Source organism: Pelophylax lessonae (assembly GCF_965119305.1).
Source record: "Pelophylax lessonae genome assembly, chromosome: 5".
Taxonomy (NCBI): domain Eukaryota; kingdom Metazoa; phylum Chordata; class Amphibia; order Anura; family Ranidae; genus Pelophylax; species Pelophylax lessonae.
The window spans coordinates 380,251,491-380,278,447 of record NC_138772.1 but is presented as its reverse complement, the minus strand read 5'-3'; the positions used below and the strand labels follow the sequence as shown (position 1 = coordinate 380,278,447).

Sequence of the window (26,957 nt, the reverse complement as noted above, 5' to 3'; positions counted from 1 at the left end):
GTCTATTAGCGACACAGGGTGACCAAGAACCCCAGTCGGGTCTGCGCTGCACTAATCAGACTCTTGCTAGTGGGGTGGGGGTTTGTTGTTGAATACCTGCATTCTATTGTATATGGTTCCTGTCTACCTTGAGTAAGCTTATTATGGGATGTGTATGTTGTGTGGATTGACTAAGGGGGAGGGGTTGTCCCAGAAGTGTTCATCTCCTTGTACTTTGTGTTTGAATAAACAGTTCATTCTGGTTTCACTCCAAAATTTGTACTGTCGAGTTCTTGGGGTAACTATAGCCAGATTCACGGATCCCGTGTTCCAGAGCTTAGGAAGCAGGTTCTTGGCGTTGATTACCCAGTCGCGGTGTCCGGACTTCGTCACAATGTTAATTAAGTCAAATCAGTTTTTGTTTCTTTATAGTAATATGCTTCTTATTGTCTTTTTCCTTTCACCTACAGTATTGTGAAGATAATGGTTCAGCCAGGAGGTCCACAATATGAAGTGATGTTGGTTGGAGACATTGAGCATTCAGGAAACACAAATTCTGCTGCCATTAGTTACTCAGATGTTCCATCAATTCTTTCCAACAAACAATTCATTGCATGGGGAGGAGTTGGTGTTGGAAGAGCAGTGTAAGTCTCTACCAAAATGACACTAAGAAGATTACTTTTCTTTTAAATATTGATTTTGTCCACTCAAAGTGATTGTGAAGTCTGGTTTTATTTTTTTTTTTATACATTTTAATTATACTTACCTGCTCTGTGCAGTTGGTTTTGCACATAGTTGCCCAGATCCTCATCTTTTCAGGTCCCTCTTCTGTGCTCCTGGCCCGTCCCTCCTGTTGAGTGCCCCCACAGCAAGCAGCTCACTGCAGGGGAACCTGAGCTGAGTCACCACTCCCTGTGTCCATTCAGACACGGAGCTGCAACTAGCCCCCTCCCCCTCTCTCCCCTGATTGGCTGGCTGACTTACTTTGATTGACAGCAGCGGGAGCCAATTGGGCTGTGCTACTGTCTCAGCCAATGAGGAGGGGAGTCCCAGTCAGCTGAGAAACTCCTGCATCATCGCCAGATAAAGATGGGCTCAGGTAAGTGTTGGGGGGGGGGGGGGGAGGGCTTCGGGGAGCTGCTGCACACAGGTTTGTTTTATCTTAATGCATAGAATGCATTAAGATAAACCTTCTGCCTTTACTATCTCTTTAAAGTGTTACTAAACCCAGGACCCTGCATTCACTATATCTGGTCTCCCACAGTACATTAAGCATGGAAATGCAATTTTCTCTATCGTTCATTGACAGATCTGATCTTCATATTTAGTAGATTAATACTGCCCCCTACAGGAGTATGATACTAGAAAGAAAAAATGCCTATGGGCAGCCCCAGGGGGTATATCTTCTCTACCTGCCATAGGATGTCCGTTTTAATCTGCCTAGTCAGAAATAAGGACCTGGTTCCTTGCTGGGATCTCTGGTCCTGGCAAAAGTGTTTTTTCTAGTTAGCTTTTTCTCCGGATTTTTTTTTCCTGTCAGATCTACAAGCAACTAAGCCAGATCTGGGTGACAAGCTGGATATATAGATCCAGTGGTCACCCCAGCCGGCCAGCAAGCGCGCGTAGTCCCCAGCTCCACGCTAGGTCAGCTGCGACATAGTCCCACCGGACGGGGACTGGCCCCGCAAGTTAAACGTCTCGCCAGGTCGCATTCGACTGGGTCTAGGCCCAAGTCGCAGCGTTCCTATTGGCCGACAGCCCCCCCACTTCAGCAGAGAGTGGTATGGGAGTAAATGTTCCCCCCCTCTTCCCCTGGCGGATTTTGGGGTGGATGCGGGCCCCTCCCTAGGACGGTCGGACCCTCACAACCCCGGGTTCCCCTCTGTCCTGTCATGCACCCCCCACCTTCCTGTCTCCCCCCCCCCCACACTACTGGGGCTATGGGACATTTGTAACTACCCCCAGGGGGCTATGACAAGGCTTCTGGCTGACAGAACGATTGATCCAGCGGGGGGGGGGGTGTACCGGTCACTCCCAGGGCCCCCCCTTCCTATTGATCCAGTCCAGGAGGCTGGGGGGTCCCCACGAGGGCCCTCAGGGGGCGCCATTTTCTTGTAGTCAATGTGCCCTGCAAGATTCGGTGGCCATATTGGTACACCCGGTGGCCATTATGCGGTGGATTTCTATTGAGACATTCTGGGCCTTCCTGGTGCATATTTGGTGAAGGGTGGTGAGTCTGGGGGGTCTCTCTCTCTGCCGGGGGTTTTCAGTGCGCTCTGCCTGACCTCTTGGGGGGGGGCGCTGTAGCGCGGTGGGGCTTTCTCTGAGAAAAAAAAAAAACATATTTTTTTTCTCCACTTTTAGCGGACGGGTTCCCTTGGTTTAACATGGACCCTGCCGAACAAGTGTCCACACTTGACCCCCTCGAGGAGGCCTCAGGTCCCTCCAGATCCCAGCTGTCCATAGATGCACTTTCGGCGTTCCTGGAATCCTTTGTTCCCCGGGTGGAGGTGGCCTATAAAGGGCGAGGTGCCAAAAAACGCCCTCTACCTACCCCTGCCTCATCTGATGTGTCAGATTCTGACTCTGATTCAGCCTCCGCAGACGCGGGTCTTCCTGCCGCGTCTACTACCTCACGCCCTGTCTCCTCTGATAGTGAGGATGACATCTCTAGCCCCGCCACCACGCATGAAAAGGCGCTAGTGGACGCACTGGTTGTATCTGTGCGTGAGACCCTAAAAATGGAGGACACAGCTGCGACTGCGAATGAGGCACAGGTTATGTTAGGCACTCACTAGCCATTCAGAGCGGCAAAGGTTTTTCCCTTTCCCGCGTATTTTGACAACCTGCTCAAAAAAGAATAGGACCGCCCAAAGCATTCTCCTGGGGTGCCTAAGCGGATTGCTATAAGCTACCCTTTTTTAGGAATCCCTTCTAAAAAAAAAAGTGGTCTGTGCCACCTACGGTGGACCCTCTGGTCTCAAGACTGAATAAAGCTACCATGATTTCAGTGGAGGATTCCCCATCCTTTAAGGATCCGGCGGACAGAAAAGCGGAGTCTGTGGCCCGCAACATGTACTCCCTGGCAGGGTCTGCACTAAGACCTGTGTTTATGGTTGCCCTTGTCTCGCAAACCTTGACTGAATGGGCTTAGTTGCTACGCAGTGACCTGGAGGGGAAACAACTTCCTCCTGCCTTTGCGGAGCTGTTGGACCAGTTGGTGCAGGGGCTGCAAATTGTTTGCGATGCCGCGCTGGATGCTGCTCCCATTTTGGGCCGACTGTCGGACAGATCTGCCTTTTTAAGGAGAGGGCCTGTTTGGGGGTATCCTGGATGACATTACCAAAGGTTTCACAGGGGAGAAGAGTACCTTTCTCCCACAGGCTAATAAGGTTAAGGACCCGTGTCGCAGACGGGGCCCCTCTTTTTCAGCACATAAGAAGTTTTTCGTCCCTCAGGGTCAATCGATAAGTCAAAGTCCTTCAAGGCCCCCCTCGGGGGGTTCCAAGCGACCCTGGTCTGGCAAACAAAAATCGATTTTCTCCAGACTTGAGGACAAGGACCTGTCAGGCCTATGATACAAAATACACATCATTTTTACATGTAAGGAATTATACACTGCCATGGGCCTCGATGTCAGAGTTCAATCCATGACCTCACTACAAGCTTCAGTCAGGAACTTTTGGTTTTCAAGTGTCCATTGTTCATTGTTGAAAAGTGGTAAGCCACTATTGACACTTCTGAAGATAACACCTATATCCTCTGGTCATGAAAATAGAATGTTTGAAGAGGTTTGGGGGGTGTCACATGTGGCCCTGAAACAGTTTCCACACAAAGGCAGATACTAAAGAAGTTTAATGAGAACAGCCTACCTAGGGACCATACATGCACACATCCATACACACATCCAAACTGAAAAGTTTTAAGGACGCCAGACACAAACTCCTCCCTAACCCACCATCATTTTAAGAAAGGCAGCCATCTTAGGACTCTGGTAATGACCATTTTGAAGTGGTAATTATACGTTGTTGATTATTTGATTTTTGTTTCCTTATATGCTTAAAATCATATGCTCTGGATATTTAGATTACCTTCTCAGTCATATTAACCATAGTAGATTCTTCTCTAAAACATTATATTTGTTTTTATACATTTTTTTTACCGGTAAGCACTATATTAGCGAATTAGTCTCCCATTTTCCATAGCCTATTCTCACTCCAACTGCAGCGGAGTGATGGCTGCGCAATTCGCAGACAATTTTTATCTGATATTTAGAACACTTGATATATATTCCTTGATATATATATTCCTTGATATATATTATATATATAATATAATATATAATATATAATATAATAATAAAATAATAATAAAAATAAAATAAATATATAAAAATAATAATATAATATATTATATATATATATATATATATATATATATATATATATATATATTCCTTGATATATATATTCCTGGGAAAAAAGAAAACCTGTTTTCTCTTACGTCCTCTGACAGACGCAGCCTCTTCCAAGTTTCATCACTATTGGGTAATGGCGCCCTTTGCAGGAGCAGGCTGGGTAGTGAAACCTCATTAAAAAGCTTTAACTAGACACACCTTAGGGGCTGTCCCTCTCGACATTACCCTCAGACACTTTCTTGCTGCCTAGCTCAGGAGTAGGACCCTAGGATACCCTGCTGGGACTCCGGTCTCAGTTTTTATTGTTTCTTTGAAAAATGTTTTCACTTATTTTCTCACTAACGCTAGCTAGTCAGTGGGATCCTCTTGGAGAACTACAAGCGACAGCCGGGGGGGGGGCGTCGCACTGGATAATCTAGATCCTTATGGTACCCCAGCCTGTTCTACGTAGGTGTGCGCAGGTCGTGGTCCGCCCAGGCCTCGCCACACCGGTGCCGTGACGGATGGGGACGAGCCTGCGGAGGAATTTTTTCACCAGAACGCATCAACCCTGGAAAGCCCTGTGTTGCAGTGTCCCCTCTTGGTTGGCAGCACCCCCACTCAGGGTGGGAGGCGAGCTGTATCGGAGCGGAGCCCGCGGTCCATGGTATGGTGAGTGATGCTACCCCCGTGTCCAGTCCTCTAGGGGATGTCAGAGCTGCGATCTCCTGCGGTGTCCAGGGTTCCTGGGCTCCTGACTATCGGCGCAGTTTTCGGCCGCTATTTTGGGTAAGGGCATACCTGGCTACATCAGTGTAAGGGCAGCAGCCATTTTTGCATAACATTCGCTTTTCGCGCCATTTTCGGGGCCATCTTGGATGTGGGCAGCCGCGTTGTAAGGGCAGCTGCCATTTTCCCTGTGTTTTCTTCATATACTTTTATTGGCATCCACGTTTGTGGTGTTCAGGGCACTGTTTGGCCTTTAGTGATTTAGGTCACTTCCTCCTGCCATCTTTTCACTTGCTGCAGGGAAGCGTGGAGAGCGGTTGTTTTCTATATCTCTGGCACTATAAGGGGTTTTCACTGCTTTTGGGCATTGTTCCTTGCTCAGTTATTAAGCATTGCTTGCTCAGTTATTTAGCATTATAAAGGGGGACTCCAGCAGCAGTGCGGGATCGCGGTGCCGACTGCAATCGCCGATTTAAAGGGCCAGTGTTCCATTTTTTAATATTCTGCTAATAGTCCCAGGGTGACAATTTCACACCGGAGCTTGTTTGTGCATCCGGGACTAACGGATCACCTTCAATAGCGTCTTTATCTTCAGCCCTTGTAACGTTGGCGTCCAAAGTTGATCTTATGATATCACAAGGTAATGTTCAAAAACGGCTGATGCCCTCTCAGTCTTCTGATTCAGAGCCTGACATGGTTGCCACGGACATTGCCCTCCCTGGGGGCTCCCTGTCCGCACACTCAGACGGGGAGGAGGAGGAGTCCTCCTCTGCTGCAGCACGGGAACGCGATTTGGTAGAAGCACTTGTTCGCTCCATTAGGGAGACTTTGAACATTGATGATGAGCCCATCCTGTCAGGTAAGCGGGTTTCCTTTGGGTCCCGCAAAGCCCAGAAGTCGGGTCAGGTTTTCCCCTGCCTCAAGGAGTTTCATGATATCGTGAATGAGCAGTGGCATCGCATTAAGCATGTGCTGGCGGTGCCTAAGCGTTTTAAACGCCGTTACCCCTTTGCGGACCCTGTTTCCAATCGCTGGACGGTGTCACCTAAGGTGTACCACACTTTCCAGGTTGAATAAATCCACGGTGCTTCCCGTGGAGGACTCCCCGGTGTTTAAAGACTTGATGGATAGGCGCGTGGAGTCACTTTCCCGCCACATGTACTTGGTGGCGGGCTCACTTCTCAAGCCGGTGTTCGCTTCCGTGCTGGTCTCTCAGACAGTTACGGAAAGGATTAGGGTGCTTACACGCAACTTGGTGGCTGAGTCGGTTCCACCGAATCTCATTGCGCTCGCGGACCAAATGGCACAGGCCATGGTGTATCTATGTGACACGGCCCTGGACAAGGCTCCCCTGGTCGCACGATTGTCTGCAGTGGGGATTGCACTCCACCGCATGGTATGGCTTTAGAGCTGGTCGGCAGACCATGCCTCTAAAAACACTGTCTGATATCCCCTATTAGGGAGAACGCCTTTTTGGGGACACCTTGGATGAGATTGTCAAGGGTCTCACAGGGTAAGAGTACACTCCTGCCCCAATCCGCAAAGGGTAAATCGCCCCGCATGTGGCGGGGTCCTTCTTTCAAGGCTCATTGGTGGCCCTTTCGTGCCTCAGGTGCTCAGGAAAAGGGAAAATCCTTCAAGGCCTCCAGCGGTAACAAGAAGTCCAGGTCCGGTCAGTCTGGTGCTGCGGCCCAGTCCTCTTCCGCATGAAGGGACACCCTCACCCGTCTCAGGGGTGGGGGGACGTCTGCGTTACTTTAAGCAACCCTCGTTGTCTCTAATTTAGGACAAATGGGTTCACGAACTGAATTGTTCAGGATACAGGTTCTTTCCATCAAATCTCTGTCCGTCTCCCGAGCACCTGACGGCTCTCAAGGGGGCAGTGCAAAATCTTCTTGCTCATGGCGTTATTGTCCCAGTTCCAGAGCGGGAGCGGTTTTGTGGGTTTTATTCAAACCTGTTCACAGTGCCCAGGAAGGAGGGCAAGGTTTGTCCGATTCTGGACCTCAAGTCACAAAACAGCTTTGTGCAGGTGCAGAAGTTCCAGATGGAATCCATCCGGTCGGTGGTGGCATCTTTAAGTCGAGGGGATTTTCTGGCCTCTATCGATTTAAAGGATGCGTATCTGCACATCCCTATCTACGGAGGTCATCAGTAGTATCTCTGCTTCGCGGTGGCAGAGGTGCACTTTCAATTTGTGGCATTACCCTTTGGTCTAGCTTCGGCTCCCAGGGTCTTCACTAAGGTTTTGGCTCCGGTGCTGGCTCTGTGCAAGAAGGGTATTGTGGTCCTCTGTTATCTGGATGATCTCTTGTTGAGGGCGAGTTTGTGTGCCACTCTGTCGGGCGATATGACGGTCACGGTTCAGGCGCTGCAGTAGTTCGGGTGGACCATCAAACTTCCAGAAGTCGGCACTGACTCTGTCATTACGTCTGCAGTATCTGGGATTGGTCCTGGACTCTGCTCAGGCGAAGGCTTTTCTCCCGGTGGAAAAACTCCAGACGTTGCAGGGTGAGATCTATCCTTCCTGCGGACCTGCATGAGGTCCCTGTGGCTGATGGTTTCAGCCTTTGAGGCGATCCCATTTGCCCAGTTTCACTCAAGGACTCTTGTCCAAATGTAACAGCAATTCCCTGTCCTTGGAAAAGGTTAGTGGCCAGAGCTAGAGATCCTCTGGCAGACACCACAGATGCGTTGGTGGTGCCTTGGCACCAGTATCAGCTGATTTATGCCTTTCCCCCGATTCAGCTGTTGTCCAGGTTCCTCTGCAGGTTGGCGTTGGAACAGGTGCAAGTGATTCTAGTGGCCCCAGACTGGCCTTGTCGGTCTTGGTACGCATACCTCGTCAAGATGGTCGTCGAGCATCCCTGGCGGCTACCTCTGAGAGAAGATCTGCTGTCTCAAGGGCCGATCTTCCATCCTGCTTTATTGTCTCTGGCTTTAACGGCATGGCAGTTGAAGGCCAGGTGTTGAGAGACAGGGGCCTCTCTGATGCTGTTATTCCTACCTTGCTGAGAGCTCGGAAGGCTACCTCCAGGAAGATTTATCACCATACCTGGAAGGCGTACATTGCCTGGTGTGAATCACTACTCGGGCGCTTAGTGCTTCCTGGGCTTTTTGGCATCGGGCATCTGTGCTTCAGGTTTGCAAGGCGACTACCTAGTCGTCTGTTCACACTTTTTCACTAAGTTTTACACGGTGGATGTGCTGGCATCTGCAGATGTCTCTTTTGGCCGCAAAGTTTTGCAGGCTGCCGTTTAAGGGTGTTTTAGTCTCCCTTGAGGGCGTTTGATGTTTCTCAGGTGGGTCTCATCTTGTTATTCTGATGAGTCCTATGTTGCCTGGTTGGCTATGGTTAAGCCTTGGGGAATTATTTTTCTGCTGTTCCCACCCCTCACTTTTTATGGCACTGTTTTGGGATGTCCCTACTGATAAAAAGATCAGAGACTGCGTCTGTCAATGAATGATAGAAAAAATTGGATTTTTGTCTTAACCTAAAATCCTTTTCTCTGATGTTCATTGACAGACGCAGTACTCGCCCCTCTATTGAGTTGGGTTGGTATTATTTTCTGACACTGCTTTAATACAAAGCTGACATCCTATAGCAGGGAGAGAGGGTATATCCCCTGGGACTGCCCATAGGCGTAGCCAGAACTTTTTTCTGCTTAGTGTCCTACTCCTGTAGGGGTTAGTATAACCCTACTGATATGACAATCAGAGACTGTGTCCGTCAATGAACATCAGAGAAAAGGATTTTACGGCAAGACAAAAAAAATTTTTTTTTTAAATTAAATTGAAAACGCTAAATATATTTTCTCATCAGCAGTATATAGCATTCTTGTGACTTATATCAGTGTCTGGATGAGCACTGGTAAAACTTGTAGGAGAGGTTTTCATTCTGGTATGACTGCCCTATGAAGCTGTGTGACCACTGACCCTCTTTCTGGACAGTTTTGATTTGGCCCTGTACTTATAGTTTGCACCCTCGCAAAAAAAAAAAAAAAAAACTCTAGCAATACACACCAAACTGAGCATGTGCTGAGTGCCTCCTAGGATCTGTTCTATTAATGGCTAGATTGGGGCCAGTAAAAGGGGAGGATCAAACAGCCTTTTTACACAATGCGGAGGATTAACCCTTTAGGTTCCTCAGTGAGTTTAAAAAGCATGCCTTGCAGCATAGACAGACTGATTTTACTGTTGTGGCTTCAGTAACATGTTAAGCATTTTTAGGGCAATAATTGACATTCACATGGAGCTGTTTTTTTTTTTTTTTTTTTGTTTTTTTTAAAGAAACATGCTAAAATGCATAGATTGTCATCGCCAACTGTTTAGAAATACTTTTGGCCTTGCTGTAATTTCCAGCCACTGTCTTCAATACTTTCTTAACTGGTCCAAAACCTGAATGTGTAAAAGGAATTGGTAGTTTACTAGCTGCCTATGAGTTCCAGGTCAGTAACTGAGTATAATTAGGTCAGAAGAAAAATATGACCACCATGAAACTAACAGTTGCAAATGAGAGTCCCAAGGGACTCATTTATAACTTTATATTGCATGTGTTTTAGTGCCATTCATTTTGAATAGCAACCCAACAAATGAAGGCAATGCACATGCGTTGCCACCCACTTCCACACCATAGTGTTGCATTAGAAATGTTGTAAAGCTTCCAATTTTTGGGATGTTTTGGTGCAATGGCCCAGGATGCATTAGCAGAGTGCACTTTAACATGCAGCATAACTTTCATTAACACATCACAAAATATTTTAAGTTGCCCCTAAATTTTTATTTCGATATAGCTATTCTTAAGATTTTGCCTAAGATTTATTTATTTTTTTATCAAGACATCTGCAATTAATATTTTTTATTTTTCTTTACAGACAACAAAAATTGATACTAAGGAACACGTCTGCAACTGCAAGCCAGCAGCTTCGTCTTATAATAAGGGGACAGGACCAAGACTGCTTTCAGGTGTTTTTTCTCTATTTCCTATTAGTATTCTTGGGTGCTAGAAACAATTAACACTTCCACATCCCAAATAGATCAGATTTATAATGCATATATCTAAGAAGTAGGGGACTTTTAAGGAAGTGGTGTTGTCAAAAAGGTGAGCAAAATACAACCATAATTAAAGTATATCAGTTTTATTCAAATTCTATTTCATAAAAAGATCATTGAAATATTAAAAATTAAACTGAGGTGTTGCAGCTAAGGGTAGACATAATATGGTATGTAGATGTGGTCAAACCTATTTCACAGGATACTGCTTCTTCAGGAACCTGACATTTTTCACCTACGACAAATGAGTCCTATTGTGTTGATACTGACTGTCAGTAGCACGATGCACTTACGGCGTGGTGGTTAGCCATTGACAACCAGTAGATACCGGAGTCAGTTGAGGGATATAGGACTGCACTTGGTCCAATAATGTATATCCTGACCCCTCATGTGGTTCAGTAGAGCGGCGAGCCAAATGCAGTCTGATACTCCTCAACTCTTGACTCCGGTGTTTCCTGGTTGTCAACGGCTCACCACCATGCCGTAAGTGCATCGTGTTACTGGAAGGCAGTATGAACATAATAATGACTCCTTTGTCGTAGATGAAAAATTTCAGGTTCCTGAAGTATCCTGCAAAACATGTACGACCACATCTACATACCCTGTTTTGTCTACGTTTAGCTGCAATACTTTAGTTGAAGTTTTAATATTTCAGTGATGTTTTTATGAAATGGAATTTGAATTAAAATGATATATTTTCTTAACTATGGTTATATTTTGCTCACCTCTTTGACAATAACGCTTCCTTAAAAGTCCCCTACTTCTCAGATATTTGCATTATATATCTTTTATGTGTTCTTTATATAAATCTAAAGGAAGGAAGGAGAGTATTTATTTAACTTCCCACAGTCAGTTAAACAATATGAGCCCATTGTTGTGTGTACATTTTTTTTTAAATCTGGGTTTGTACCTTTTTTCATTTTAAAGTGGAGTTCCACCCATTTTTAATAACTTGGATTACATAGATGTATGTAATCCCCTTTAAAACGACTTTTACCAATGGAAACTTTTTTTTTTTTGCTAGTAAATACCTTATTGTTTGTTTATTCCTCCTCTCCTCACTTCCGGGTCCTATCGGCGATGACGTCATTCGGCGATTCTCAGGGGGTGCTGGGATGTATTCCATGGCATGAAATTTTGCAGTATTACACAGGAGCTGAGCTGTACTGTTTGTATTGAGGCCATGACCTGCCCCGCCTCCGCCCCGCCTCCTCTGTGAGCTGTACTGTATGTATTGTATTTAGGCCGTGCTCTGCCCCGCCTCCTCTCAGTGAGCTCAGTGAGGATATGCTTTCAGTCCTCGCTCACTGAGAGGGGGCGGAGGCGGGGCAGAGAACGGCCTGAATACAATACATACAGTACAGCTCACTGAGAGGAGGCGGGGCAGGTCACGGCCTCAATACATACAGTACAGCTCAGCTCCTGTGTAATACTGAGATTTCATGCCATGCAAAACATCCCAGTACCCCCTGCGAATCGCCGAATGACGTCATCGCAGATCGGACCCAGAAGTGAGGGGAGGAGGAATAAACAACAATATTAGGTATTTACTAGCTAAAAAAAAAAAAGTTTCCATTGGTAAAAGTAGTTTTAAAGGGGATTACATACATGTAAAGTTACTAAAATGGGTGGAACTCCACTTTAATGTATGACTGTAATGTGTCACTGCTCATACAGCTACAGCAGTTGGGCATGTCTTTCCTCTTCTCAGAGCTTGTGTATCCTCATTCATGAGAAAACATATGACTTCATAGATGGGGTAGGGCTTTGTTACTTGCAGAGACACTGACAACGGTACCAGAAAGTTCCTGTGAGCAGCCATATTCAGCTGCTCAGGCTCATTGCTGTCAGTGAAGCACAGGATAATTGATAAGTGTCTGAATTAGATTGTTTATAATCAGACATTCAGCAATTACAATAATGCAAACGTTTTGCATATGATATTTAGTAATAAAGGGTAGTTTTTATTTTTTAAACTAAAATTCTGCTTTAGGCTGCTTTTCACACTGATGCTTTTTTGCTACATTTTTACTGTGCTAAAAATGCATTAAAAACAGAATCCTTTTTAATCCAATGGGTCTCTTCACACTGCTGTGGGTGCAGTGTGTTTTAAAAGTCCTGCATTCTGCATCTTTAATTAAATAAATTCAAATTAAAAAAAAAACATAAATAATGCACCTGCATGGTGTTTTTGAGTTGCATGTCCAAGTTTCACAGGTGCATGCTGTGAGTAATAGGCACCCAGAAAATGCACCCTGAACTTGGCGAAAATGGAGCACTATGAAAGCAGCCTTAATGTATTTTGTGACGCAGTATGCTGTTAACAGTCACTGTATATGGTTTGTAAACATCAGACTAGCATATGGATTGCAAAGAGGGGATACATTGTACTGTGTTTTGTCAATGTAGATCATACCACACCGCACTGATATTTAGGTCTTAATGGGGTTGTTGAATGAGGTCAGCACTGAAGCCTTTTTAATCCATTATTTGTGTTTTTTTTTATTTATTTTTTTTTCGTTTTGTGTTTATTTTTGAGACAATTCACCAAAATGCAGAAATGGTTGTGAGTGGAAAGCTGTCAGTTTGAGAATGTTGATGTTCTTGTTGCATTCAGATTAACCTCTTTATCCTCAGTATTCATGTTAAAATATATCAGAAGTTCTGCACTAACCCACTATACAGGTGCATCTCATAAAATTAGAATATCATCAAAAAGTTAATTTTATTAAAGTAATTCAATTTAAAAAGTGAAACTCGTATATTGTATATATTTATTACACACAGGGTGATATATTTCAAACATTTGTTTTTTAATTTTCATGATTTTTGTGTACAGCTAGTGTGCTGCCACGCAGCTTTAACTGTCTAGCAGTTGTTATTACATGTTATGTTATGCTATGTTATTGGTATCTTCCTTGCACCCCTGCTGTTTCTGGCTAGATGGTTTCTCCCATCTCCATTTTCCTGCTGTATCTACCATTTTGTTTAGTTGTTATGAGGAGACTGCAGAGTGTGGAAGCTGTGTAACTTCATTGTAAATTTACCTATGGAAAAGTCTCTATGTTTATGTCTTTGCTAACTTGAAGCATAAAGAAGCATTGGAGAACACCTCTGGAGTCTTTATTCATTGAGTAAACTATCTGTTAAAGCCATCATTCAACCTGCTGCACACACTTACAGACTGGAGGTCTACAAGAGGGTCACAGGTACAATCGATGCTGAGACAGAACAGCTAGTAAAAACCCAAAATTCAGTATCTCCGAAAATGAGATCATTACATAAGACCAATAAAAAAAAAAAAAAAAGATTTTTAAAGCGGAGTTCCGGCCACAATATCAACATAATCGATTTTGTGCCATCCATCCGCTTGCTTTTGGTCACCTGAAAAAGAAATGGATAGTTATGATTTTTTTTTTTTTTTGTTTACTTACCTTGTTATTGAAGAAAAATATACTCACCTTTCTTCCACTTCCTCCCACTGTGGCCGCGGCCCGCGCCGTCACTTCCTCTTTGCATTGATTCCTGAGAGCTGAACATCATCACTCCCAGGAATCAATGCACCGGCCCCGCTCGTCACTTCCGGTGCGGCGCCTCATTCCTTGCTAAACAGCTTCTGGGCATGCCCAGAAGCTGTAGATGGATGACGCGCCCGCACCAGAAGTGACAAGCGGGGCCGATGCAGGCGCATTATGGGAGAAGAGGACGCGCTGGCTTCAGCTGCCCACATCCAAGATGGCAGCGCTGGAGAAGACATTTTCAAGGTTAGTATTTCTTCTAAAAGGTAAGTGCGACCCGGGACCGTACAGAGGCTATCCATTGTGGAATGTACTAGCCCTGACTGTCCGGGGGGGTATTTTTATTGAAAAAAAAATGTTGTGGCCGTAACTCCGCTTTAATACACAAATGTTGGCTTACTGAAAAGTATGTGCATCTACAGTATAGTATGCACTCAGTACCTGGTCGGGGCTCCTTTTACATGACTTACTGTATCAATGCGGAGTGGAATCGAGGCGATCAGCCTGTGGCACTGCTGAGGTGTTATGGAAGCCCAGGTTGCTTTGACAGCAGCCTTCGGCTGCTCTGCATTGTTGGGTCTGGTGTCTCTCATCTCCCTCTTGACAATACCCCTCCGATTCTCTATGGGGTTTAGATCAGACGAGTTTGCTAGCCAATTGAGCCCAAGTTTATCATGTTCATTAAACCAAGTATTCGTACATTTGGCATTGTGGGCATGTGCCAAGTTATGCTGGAAAAGGAAATCCGCTTCTGCATAAAGCTGGTCAGCAGCGGGAAATATGAAGTGCTCTAGAATTTCCTGGTAGAGGGCTGCACTGACTTTGGACTTGATAAAACACAGTGGACCAACACCAGCAGATGACGTAGCTCCCCAAATCATCACTTGGCAACTTGGATTCTGTGCCTCTCCACTCTTCCTCCAGACTTTGCCACCTTGATTAAAAAAAAAAATGCAACATATTTTTACAGTTCCTAACGGTTTGGGGAGAAATGGGGGACCGCCAGGATATGATACCAATCAGCAGTATTTTCTCTGTTCCATATCCCTCATAATCATGTCATAAAACAGTGATGCTCCACATAACAATGTAAAAACATAACATATAATTAACCACTTGCCGACGTCCTGCCGTAGATTTACTGCGGCAGGCTGGCTCGGCTGCGCAAAACGACCTAGCCCTACGTCAGTCGCGCGTGTGGCCCAGGTGGGCGAGCGTTCTCCCGCCCCCACTAGGCAGCGGGGATGCCGATCCGCGATTGCCGCCGGGCAACTGCGATCACTCCCCGCTGAGAGAGGACAAGTCAGCTGTTGTAAACACAGCTGACCGTTCTTGTCTCTGAAATGATAACAGAGCGCCTGTAATCCTTCTATATCGGATCACAGGTCTCTGTGGTCAGTTCAATAGTCCCTCCCCCATACAGTTAGAAAACACTCCCCTAGGCTCACACAACCCTTTGATCACCACTGTTAACTCCTTCCCTGCCAATGTCATTACAGTAACAGTGCATATTTTTAGCACTGATGTAGTAATGTGACTGGTCCCCCCGCCCCCCCCCCCCCCAAAGTGTCAAAAATTTCAGGGTTCCGATCTGTCCACCGCAATGTTGCAGTCCTGCTAAAAATCGAAGATCACCGCTATTACTAGTAAAAAAAAAAAAAAATGACATAAATCAGGGGGCGTGGCCGCCATGTGAGATGGAGCGGTCGCATGGTGCTGGAGCTCCTATCCGGTCTTCTATCCTTCAACCCTTTCTGCCTACCGTATCGGCTTCCAGGTCTTCAGGTGGCTGGTTCCCCCGTTACAGGGAAGACAGTCGATTCACTCCTGTGATTTCATGGCCCCACTGAAGCCCCGCTCTACTAGATCACAACCCAGCACTCCCCGCCCCTCCTTCCTCTGCAGTGGCCATATTGGGAAAGGCCTCCCCGGCACACACTGTCTGCCAGCACTCAGACATCTGAATGGAGACAGCGCTGCTTCTTCCCCATCAACAGCAGATCTCATGGCCGCAATTACAGCTAGCAGAGATGCCCTGATAAAGAAAATAGACTTTCTCTGTCGCTCATTGACAGACGTAGTCCTCCTTGATTAATATCAACTCGGGTTATACTGCCCTCTACAGGAGTAGGACTAGACAGGAAAGAAAACGTTCTGGCCACACCCTAGGGGCAGTCCCAGAGGGTATATCCTCTCACTTCCTGCTACAGCAAATCAGTTTTTTTCTGTCTAGTTAGGAGTAAGGACCTAGATTCCTTGCTAGGATCTTCGGTCCTGGCAAGATTTTTTAGAAATACTTTTTTAGACAGCTTTTTTTCTCCAGTGTTCCTGTGAGATCTTCAAGCAAGTACGCTGAAACTGGGCGACGGGCTGGATGTTGAGATCCAGTGGTCACCCCAGTTCAGCCTACGAGCGCGTGCAGGCCATAGCTCCGCGCTGGGTCGGCCGCGACATAGTCCCACTGGACGGGGACTGACCCTGCGAGTTAAACGTCTCGCCTGGACGCCAATGACCAACAGAGTCACGGCGTCCGTATTGGTCGACAGCCCCCCCACCCCGGTGGAGAGGGGTTCTGTCAGGAGTTGGCGCCCGCCTGGTTCCGGTATGGTGAGTAGAATGTTCCCCCTCTCCCCCTGTCGGGTTTGTTGGTGGACGCGGGCCCCTCTCTGGGATGGTCGGACACTCGGTTTTCTGGGTCTCCCCTCTATCCTATAACAGGTCACAGATCCCCCAATTTGAGTGTGATTTTTGTGAATAGAAACCAGGAGGCTTGGTTTGGGAGCTGACTATCTAAAGTCACTATATGACTGTAAGGGTGACTGAAGTCAGTGGCAGACTACTAAAAGGCATTACTATTGAGGTATAGAGGTATCCTACCTGTCTAGTGTGTACACAGGCCGATGCCTATGCCTGAGTTACTGCAGCCACAGATCGCCATCCCTCCAGAAAGCCGGTCACTTCCGCAAGCCGAGGACACCTCCCGCAGGCCGAGGCACTTCCGCAGGCCGCACAGGCCGAATGCACACATCCCGCAGGCCGCTGCTAGCTTGCAAGCCGCCGCTATCCTACACAGGCCGCCGCCATTTTCCTGCAGATTGCGCGAGGCCGCCATATTGGCGTAGCCTCGTGTCTCCAGCATGGGGGCGGCCATGTTTGAGGTGACCAAACACTTCGTGGAGTAATTGGGAGGCGCCGGAAGGCGTGTAAAGGGGCGGAGCCGCCTCCTTGGCCCAGGGAAAGCAAGCCATAGACTTCCGGTCTGTAACAGCCAGTGCTGGAAGCAGGTTGATGAGAAACTTCTGTGCATCAGGTGAGCCTTGGGGTCTCTCTCTCTCTCTCTTTCTGAGGGGTCCAAGCAGGTAGACTGAGGGGCGCTACTGCGCTGGGGGACTAAGTTAAAAAAAAAAAAGTTTTTTTCTTGCAATTAATTTTTTTGTGTTTGCTGGCAAGTGTTACATGAACCCTGCCACTCATGTATCCCCACCTGATCCCCTTGGGGTGGCCGCAGGACCCTCCAGTACCCCATTTGTGATGATAAATTATCAGCAGTTTTGGAGTCTTTGGTATCCCGGGTGGAGGTAGCCTGTCAGGGACGGGGGTCAAGAAGAGCGACCCCCGCCTACCCCTATGTCATCTGATACTTCAGATACGGATTCTGAGCTTATCATTGCCGGGAAACCTTAAATCTTGAGGTTACACCGGCAAAGGTAGCTGAGACTCATATTCCTTTTTTTGGTACTAGCAAGCCTACCAAAATGGTGAAGGGTTTCCCTTGCCCAAATGGGGTCTTCCGTAAACGAGCCCCGGCTATTTCCAAACGCATTGCTAGGCGCTATCATTTTGAGGAATCCCTCATTACAAAGATGGGCGGTACCACCAATAGTGGACTCACCGATTTCCGGACTAAATAAAGCCACTGTTATCTCGTTGGATTGACAGAATGGGCCCCACCCATCTCTAGGGTGGGGGGACGTCTTCACCGGTTTCCGGATCCAGGGCTTTCCAGAATCCCGGATAAAGGGGTTCGCAAGGTCAAATGGTCGGGATACAAGATCGAGTTTCAATCACTTCCACCGGTGCGATTCTTCCCTTCCAATATTCGACATCCCCGGGTCGCTTAAAAAGCTTTGCGGGAAACAGCTTGATGCAACAAGCAGTGGTAGTTCCCATTCCTTGGAGGAGTTCTAGTCGAACCTGTTGACAATGCCCAGGAAAAAGGGCTAGGTGCGTCCAATTCTGGTCTTGGAAGAGATGGAGTCCATCCATACAGTGGTGGCCTCCCTGCATCAGGGGGATTTCCTGGCGTCCATAGACATTTAGGATGCCTATCTTCATATCCCCATCTTCGCAGGACATCAGCGTTTTCGTTGCTTTTCCCAAAGATCATCCCTGGTTCCCACCAGGAGACTGAACTATCTGGGCCTAATTTTGGATACATCCTTGGCAAGAGTGTTTCTCCAGGCGGAGAAACTCCAGAAGATTCAGTCAATGATTCGGATGTTGCTGTCCGTCAACTGGCTGGGATTGATGGTCGCCTCCTTAGAGGCAGTACCGTTTGCCCAGTCTCCTACCCGAATTCTCCAAAGAGGAGATTCTTCTCATATGGAATCGGAATCACGATTCCCTGGACAATCGGATCCGATTGAGCGAGCAGACCAGGGAGGCTCTGGTCTGGTGGCTTCGGTCTCCGATGCTCAGCCAGGGGAAGTCATTTCTTCTGATAAATTCCAGGTTACCGATAAAGGTGTTGGAACTGAGAGCGATCAGACTTTGTCTGATTTACTGGACCGAGCAGCTCCAGGGCAGTCCGGTTCGGATCCAATCGGACTATGCCACGGTCATGACTTATGTCAATCACCAAGGGGCACCAAGAGTGCCCTGGCGGCCATAGAAGTGGCCAACATTCTTTATTGGGGGAACAGTTGTTCCAGTTCTCTCCGATATTTATCACGGTGGTGGACAGGCAGATTATTTCAGCCGTCAGATTCTGGATCAAGAGGAATAGTCTCTTCATCCAGAGGTATTTCACCAGCTGTCCCTTCATTGGGGCCCCCCGGATATGGATCTGTTGGCAGGTTGGCTCAACAGGGCTCGCGCCCGCGATCCTCTAGCGGTCGCAGCAGACGCGCTGAGCGCCCCGTAGGGGAAGTATCAACTACTGTATGTCTTCCCCCCTCTCAAGTTACTGCTGAGATTTCTCCGCAGGATAGAGGTGGAGGGAACTCCAGTTATCCTGGTAATTCCGGGCTGGCCTCGTCAAGCCGGGTACGCCGACTTGGGCAGGCTAGTCGCAGACGCTCCTTGGAGACTTCTTCTCAGGGAGGATCTGCGGTCTCAAGGACCGATCTTCCATCGTGCTTTACAGTCGCTGGTTTTAACGGCCTGGCCATTGAGACCCAGGTACTGAAGGACAGGGGATTGTCAGCTTCAGTTATTCCTACTCTAATTAAAGCAAGGAAAGCGACTTCTAGCAAAGTCTATTATCGCACATGGAAGACTTATATTGCGTGGTGTGAATCGTTGGGATTTCCCCCACGTACCTATTTGGTGACCCGAATTTTGGCTTTTCCGCAAAAGGGGGTTGAGCAGAAACTATCCTTGAGCACTATCAAGGGTCAGGTTTTCAGTGTTAGCAATCTTCTTTCAGAAGCCACTGGCTACTCATTCCTTGGTGCGGAATTTCATCCAGGGGGTGCGGCAATTGGCTCCGCCAGTGCGCGCGCCCTTACCGCCCTGGGATCTTAATTTGGTTTTGTCGGTTCTGCAGAAACCTCCCTTTTAAAATAACAGGGAGATTCCCTTGCTTACATTATCCCAGAAGGTGGCCTTCTTGGTGGCTATCACTTCTGCACGCAGGGTGTCAGAACTGGCTGCATTATCATGCCATTCCCCATATCTTGTGGTTCATAGGGATAAGGTAGTTCTTCTTCCGAAGCCATCCTTTCTTCCTAAGGTGGTTTCAGACTTTCATCTGAATGAAGATATTGTGCTACCTTCCTTGTGTCCTCAGCCCAATCATCCTCGGGAATATGCGTTGCATTCCTTGGATGTGGTTCGGGCAATCAGGGTATACCTGAAGACTACGGAATCGTTCCGTAAGACGGATTCACTTTTTGTGATCACGGATGGCCCCAGAAAGGGGTTGCCTGCATCTGCCGCGACTATCTCCAAATGGATCAGACAGACGGTGGTACAGGCTTATTCGATTAGGGGTCGGAATCCTCCGTTCCCTGTTAAGGCGCACTCCACTCGAGCGCTCAGTACTTCCTGGGCCTACCGCCATCAGGCTTCAGTGGTCCAGGTGTGCAAGGCGGCTACCTGGTCGTCGGTTCATACCTTTACAAAATTTTACAAGGTTGATGTGATGGCATCGGCGGATGCCTCATTTGGCCGCAAGGTTTTGCAGGCCGCAATTTGAGGAGACCGGTGGTCTACCTCGAGGGTTTTTTTCCGTTGGAATTTCAGTTGAGTCTCATTGTGTGATTGATGAGCCTTTAAAACTTCTAGTTGGCACCAGTTGGGCCTTCTAGATTGGATTTTGATTTCCATTTTCCCACCCCTCATTTGTGGCACTGCTTTGGGATGTCCCGAGTTGATATTAATCAAGGACTACGTCTGTCAATGAGCGACAGAGAAAAATTGATTTTTGTAAAATCTTACCGTAAAATCCTTTTCTCTTAAGCTCATTGACAGACGTAGTACCCGCCCCTCTGTTTTTGAGTTGGGTTGGGTTAAATTCTCTAAACACTGCTTTGTGAAATAACTGATTTGCTGTAGCAGGAAGTGAGAGGATATACCCTCTGGGACTGCCCCTAGGGTGTGGCCAGAACGTTTTCTTTCCTGTCTAGTCCTACTCCTGTAGAGGGCAGTATAACCCGAGTTGATATTAATCAAGGAGGACTACGTCTGTCAATGAGCTTAAGAGAAAAGGATTTTACGGTAAGATTTTACAAAAATCCATTTTTTTGGCCACAGGTGTAAGCCTTATCCAATATGATCTGGATACATTTCGCTCCAGGGTGTTGGAGGTGGAGGATAGGATCTCTGGCCTAGAGGATATGGTCCAATCTGACTCTAGATCTCCGTGCTTTACAGCTAAAAGTCAAGACCCTCCAAGAGAAAACCATTGATACAGAAAACCGGCTCCGCAGAAATAACATCCACATTATTGGCCTCCCGGAGAAAGCTGAGGGGAACAGGCCAGCAGAATTTGCAGAGCAGCTGTTTCTCAGGGCCCTGAACTTGGAGGATATGCCGCCCTCTTTCGTGGTGCCAGGAGCACCTTCGCGCCCTTTTCTCCTGCGACTCCTTAGCTACCGGGACAGAGATCGCATGCTATCAGAGGCGCGTGCTAAAGGGGAAATCCTGTATGAAAACAGCAAGCTCCTCTGCTTCCCAGACTACTCCCTGGAGATCCAGCAACGTCGCAGATCCTATACAGAAGTTAGAAGATTTCTTTGCAAAAAAGGCATTCTTTATGTCTCCTCTTTCCAAGCATGCTCCGAGTCATTGTGTCTGCTTCTTCGAGCCCTCTGAGGTGGCAGGGGACTGGCTGGACTCCCGCTGATCATCGCCATTCCGCAGGCTCCGTCTGCCAGTTGCAGCATGTAAACCGTTAATGCTCGGACTACTTCATTCCCTCCCAGCACATTTCAAGTTTTTATCGGTCGGCTTCTTACCTGGATCTGCTACACCCTATCTTCATTTGGGACCGTGTTTGCGGGCTCCAGCATCGCTTAGTGCAAGATACATACTACCCTCCTTATAACTGTTGTCAGCTGACAAGGTACAAGGTAATATTCTCGGTGCCAGTCTCATCCACCGGTAAGTAGTTTCACGCATTCATTTTATTTCGGTACAGTGTCGCACGACCGTGCAATTTTCCGTTAAATAATGCTGTGCCAAATCGCAAAAAAATGGCCTGGTTATTAAGGGGGCAAATCCTTTCCGGTCCAGAACTGGTTAAAATTGCACTTGCATCAATAAGACTATAACAGTGCTGTGTAACTATCTCAAAATGCCAAATCTCACTCCCAGGGATAATGACTTCACCGCACATAGCTCCACGCTACGCATTTCATCAAATGCTAATTTTTCTGGGTCGTACATGTAGGACGGAGCTATGTACAGTGATGTCGTGCATATGGAAGTGTCCCTGGAAGTGGAATTTGACTATTTGTGATATTGTTACACATTGATGTTGTGGTCCTGTAGATGTAAATGCAGTAAATGCAAATTTTTATTTGATAAACATTTATATTGGATTTTTACACTATGTGGAGCATTTCTGTTTTATGACATGCTTATGAGAGATATGAAGCAGAGCAAATCCTGCTGATTGGTATTTATATCTGCTTGTTTTGGAAGTGTGGTTCCTGGGCATCAAGCAGCTGGTGTTGCATCATATGATGCATGCCTTCTCCTTAATGACTCTTGCTTCTGGTAAGCCTTTCATCTTGTCTTGAAGCTTGGTGGTGACTCACTTGGAGGCTGATTCACATTATTGAAGTGGAAAACTGCATACACATTTGGGAATTCACATGATCAGTGGAGTTTTGGACATTTTCACATTTTGGGACTTTTGCTTTATATTGTGGATTAGCGCAACAATTCTGATATAATATATTTGTGTTGCTTAGTTTAATATCACATAGCATGCTAGCAGCTTTATTCCCTTTTCTTTTTTTTTTCCTTTTTTGATTATGGCACTGGTTCCACAAGCGCAGTTTAATTTGTTGTATGATATTCATGTTAAAGTATCCCATAGACATATTTATTTTATTGATTTTTTTTTTTTTAAACCTACATATTTGACATTTCTGCTAGATAAACACAATTTGGTCGGATAGCACTGCACATTTGTGCATAACTTGTTTAATTTAATTTGCAAAAATTTGTATGTGCTCTGCATAGAAATGTTTTCATTTTCTTTACCTTCTTGGCTTGTGCTGACAGTGATACAATTTTTTTCATAACAAGTTTAATCTAACGGTATACTGAAAAAAAATATACACTATAATTTTTTTTAAGTTTATATTCCTGTCTCTGGAGTTGGTTAGTCCAACTTAAGTAAGGTCATTATGATCAGTATTTTTTTTTCTCTCATATGGGAGACACAAAAGAAAAGTACATACATAGACCGTTAAAATAAATCCAGGAAAGTTTTTACAAGCCTTGATGATGAACTTCATGATGGTGATTTTTTTTTTTTTTTTGTCCCCTCCAGTTGCAAAGTATCTTCGGTTCAGAACAGCGTTTGACAAGCAATCGTGAGCTCACCATCCGACCTAAAGAAGATTCAGCTGTCCACATGATGTTTTCTCCCACACGAGTAGGCTGCATGTTGGCTAAGTTGGAAATTAAACAGTCAGGAGTTAAGTCTTCGCAACCTGGGATTAAATTTACTGTAAGTCTCTGGTAAAATCGCTTACATGGAGGTTTATATAGGACCAATGTTCTCGGTCAGCATTGACTTGGAAAGATCTCGCTGAGCCTGCTGAGTTCATGATCTCTGATTAAAGCAGGTCTAGGTATATGAATAAACAAGTGTTCTTTATTAACATGAACCTGGGTCCAAGAGAATGCATGAGATCTTTGCAGAACATCAGTACAGTTATGCTTCTGTTGTACTCAATGCATAGTAGGCCTATCAGGGCTGGATACCTCACCAAAAGAGAAAAGAAGGGAAAGAAAATACTCCAGGGTTCTAAAGAGGAACTTTACCCCCTTAGCTTTGATTTTTAACCTTTTCCATACTGGGCAAATTCTGGCATTCCTCTCCAATATGTAAAAATCAGCATTTCTTTCTTTCGTTGACGGACGCCACTCTTGCCTGTGGCGCTGGGGATTGCCTGTCCTACCTGGGTCTCGAGATGGGCGCATGTCTCCGAGCCGTCTGGTGGTGAGTGTTGCCTGCCCTGGAACATCTTGACTGGGCTGTCAGCCGGGGGCTCCCTGCTGGGAATGGCCATGAAGTGTGGTGCTTCCGTGCTCCTTGGAGGTTTTTTTCAGGTCTTCTGGCCGTGAGCTGGGGCTTGTCTTGAGCTGAGGACTGGTCATGTTACCGCCCCCCCCCCCACTGGGCCACGGTTGGGAGTGCACCACGAGCTCTGGGCTGGCCAAAAATTTAGGCCATGGCTTGTGGCCTACTAGGCGGGCCCCAGCGTGGTCATCCTGAAGCTGCCCTCTTCTGCGGGTTCATCAGGGGCTGCATCCTGGAGCTGGGTCTTTGCCTGGGGTGTCCACACGGTCGGGCCGGCCAAAAATTTAGGCCCTGGCTTTGTGACCTACTGGGAGGGCTCCACGGTGAATCCACCCCCTCCTGGAATGGCTTTTAGAAGTGGCTTTGTGATCGAGCTGTCCTAAACTTTAGGCCGTGGCTTGCGACCTAATCTGTGGGCTTCACTGTGCAGCCTTGTGTCTGGGCTGGCCGAAAGTTTAGGCCACTGCATACTCCGCGAGCTCTGAGGTGAACCGCCCCTGCCTGGAGTTGGCCTCTAGCAGTGAATCCTATTGGTGAGCTGCTGCAGCATCCATTTTTCGCAGGCTTGGTGGCCATTTTTCCTGAGGGTTTCTTCTTGTTAAAAAAAAAAAAAGTATGTGGGTCACTTGTTTAGGCCATCGCTGCCTAGCGGCCCGGTGCCCAGGCAGATGGTCAGGCCTAATGATTTGGTGCAGAGTTGCACCTTGTTCCCTGCGGCTTTTGATTGGAAGAACTAGAGGGGGGTTGGTGTTGGGCAAGCTGTGCCGCACTGCTTGTTTGGGGCATGTGCCCTAATAGACCCACTTTGCTTTTCCAGGTTCTGCCACTGGTCCCTGGACAAGGATTTACCTCCTGGGCAGGGATTGCGCCCCCTCCTCACCCGTTGTGATCAGGGATGTGTGTCCCCTGCCAGCAAGCTCTGGGGGTCCATGAGGGCATCTGCTGGGGTGCCAGTCTTCTGGTGTCCATCAGCTGGCTCGGGCTGCGAAGTCTTCCTTTCCCTACATATTTTGTCTGGTTTGTATACGGGACAGGGGTTAACTGTGGCATCCATTGTGCTCCTTAGGTGTGTCATGGCACGCTATCCCTTGTGGAATGCACTTGGGTAGCAATGGGCAATCCCACCAGTGGTGGATCAGCCCATCTTCTGGCTCATTTAGGCCATGGTACTCCCATTGGAGAAGTTTATCTCCTTTTTGGGCCCTGCGGTTCGCAGGACAGATGCGATGTCAGTGCGGGATCTGCGCCTGGCCCTGGGTTAGCCACAGCCCTGGTGTCTAAAATGCTGCCTGATGGGGAAAAAGGTTTATACCAATCATTGTTTTCCAGCCACAATTGCCTTATGTTTGTGGTGCTTGCGGACGGGTTGGTCCAGAGGCTGAAGTACATTGTGGCGCATCCCTCGACTAGGTTCTACTACTTCCCACTCTTTGCATTTCAGTGGTGGTTGTAGATGCGTGTCAACTAAACCCCTGTTCTTTATTTATATTGAGACAGGTCTACTTGGCTGGTGGCAGACTGGAGGGTGAGTACATCAGACTGGGGGCTGGTTGGCTTCCATGCACCTCTTTTAATCCTTTTCAATTTTTTTCCGATACAGGGATGGAGACGCTGGGCATACCTGCCGGTGTCTCATCTAAAGTCCCACATAGCCCACATTGTCTTCTTCCCACTCTTTCCATTTCAGTGGTGGTTGTAGATGGGTCTTGGCTGAAATCTTGGGTAGGCTGCCCAGGCTTCTGCACCAGCCCAGGTGGTGAGTACCTCTCTCCCTCATTCTAATAGGGAATGGAACCGCTCTAGAAGGCTGTACCAAGCTTCTTGGCTCACAAGCATTTTTTTCCTTCCCCTAGGTTTTTAACTAGGGTCTCTATACCTTTTAGGACACCTGCGGGTGGTGCCAAATGCCTCTGACTGCAGACGCCCTCTGCAACCGCGGATTGGTCCTCCTAAGCCTTAGTTTTGCCCCCGGGGGGGAAGGGAGATGCCTTTGCTGGTTTTTGGGTTTGGGGATTTCCCTCTTTCACGTCAATTTGATACACTAAATCATTCTCTCTCGCTATGAAATGGAATTTCCTTTCTTCCGCCAGATAGGTTTCTTCCCTGCAATCTGCGGCTCTTACCAGATGATCTGCAGGCCAGGTAAGTGACTGTGCAAGGTCTGTGGTGTGGTTGGGGCCTTTGCATGCCATTGTGCGGGTCCACAAGTTTAAAGTGAAATTAATTTTGTTCAGTGGTGGTCCTCCTTCCCAGGGAGATTTTTTCCTTTTGGGCATTCGTAGGCATCAAGGACGTTTACCTGCACTTTCTCCTGCAAGGGACATCAGCGCACCCTACATTTTTTTTCTTTTTTATCTGGGATGCACATTATCAGTTTTAGCTATGCCTTTTGGTCTGATCTCTGATCCTCAGGTGTATGCCAGGCCTTGGCCCTGGTCCTGGCCTTACTGAGAAAATGTGGGATCACTGTGGTCGGTTACCTGGTGGCCTTGCATGGTCTGTGGTCCGGCCGCTTTTGGCTTGGTCATGACAGATAGCAGCCTGTCTGGCTCGGGGGGGCGAAGTGTCCTGGGATCTGACTTGACTCGGGATCGCTGTATTCCGAAGGAAGCTCTCTTACCCACCCATGTTCAGGAGCTTCAGGCGATCGGGTTGTTGCTGATACATTGAATGGGTCGCCTGATGAGGCTTCGGATCTGGATCTGACCGCGGTGGCATATGCCATTCATCAGGGAGAAGAGTGATTGGTGCATCAGTTCTGGCGTTCTCTGTTGTGCACATGCCAGGTATCAAAAATTGGCAAGTAGACTATCTCAGCCGTCAGACTCTGGATCAGGGTGAGTAGTCCCTACACCCACAGGTCTTCCATTCGTTTTGTGAAAACAAAAGGGTAGACAGCCCTCATAAGTAAAAAACCTCTAAAATTATACAAATATATATATCAACGGTAGTTTGAAACACCAATTAGTGCAAAATAAAGTGACTGTGCACAACCTATGCAAATAATTGTGCTAAATTATTATAAAGTGACTGTGCACAAATGATAGTGTGCAAAAAAATAAACTTTTTATAATATATAACAGTCCAAAGGCAGGTGTTTCAAAGTGCAATGATTATGAGGAATAGTGCTCAAATAAAGGCTGGTGAGAATCCAGTGGGACACGTGGTGTGGAGTATCCTTCACCTATAATGCAGCCCACTTACCAGATGACCCCTTGGGGTCTAGCGTAGGTAAGTGGTTCTTTTGGATGGATTCTGGGGTCCCTCTAGTTGATAGGGGGCATCAAGGATCCTCCTTCAG

At 47.0% G+C, this 26,957-nt stretch overlaps 1 protein-coding gene across 1 annotated transcript in view; it reads left to right on the top strand.

The window, feature by feature from the left end:
- The window catches only part of CEP192 (centrosomal protein 192), a 506,433-nt gene that overhangs the window by 363,730 nt on the left and 115,746 nt on the right, over positions 1-26,957 (top strand). Inside the window, exons 31-33 of the mRNA XM_082258491.1 lie at positions 450-623; positions 9,979-10,069; positions 22,901-23,080. Of these exons, the coding sequence (XP_082114617.1) occupies positions 450-623; positions 9,979-10,069; positions 22,901-23,080 (445 nt within the window). The remainder of the gene's footprint in view (positions 1-449; positions 624-9,978; positions 10,070-22,900; positions 23,081-26,957) is intronic.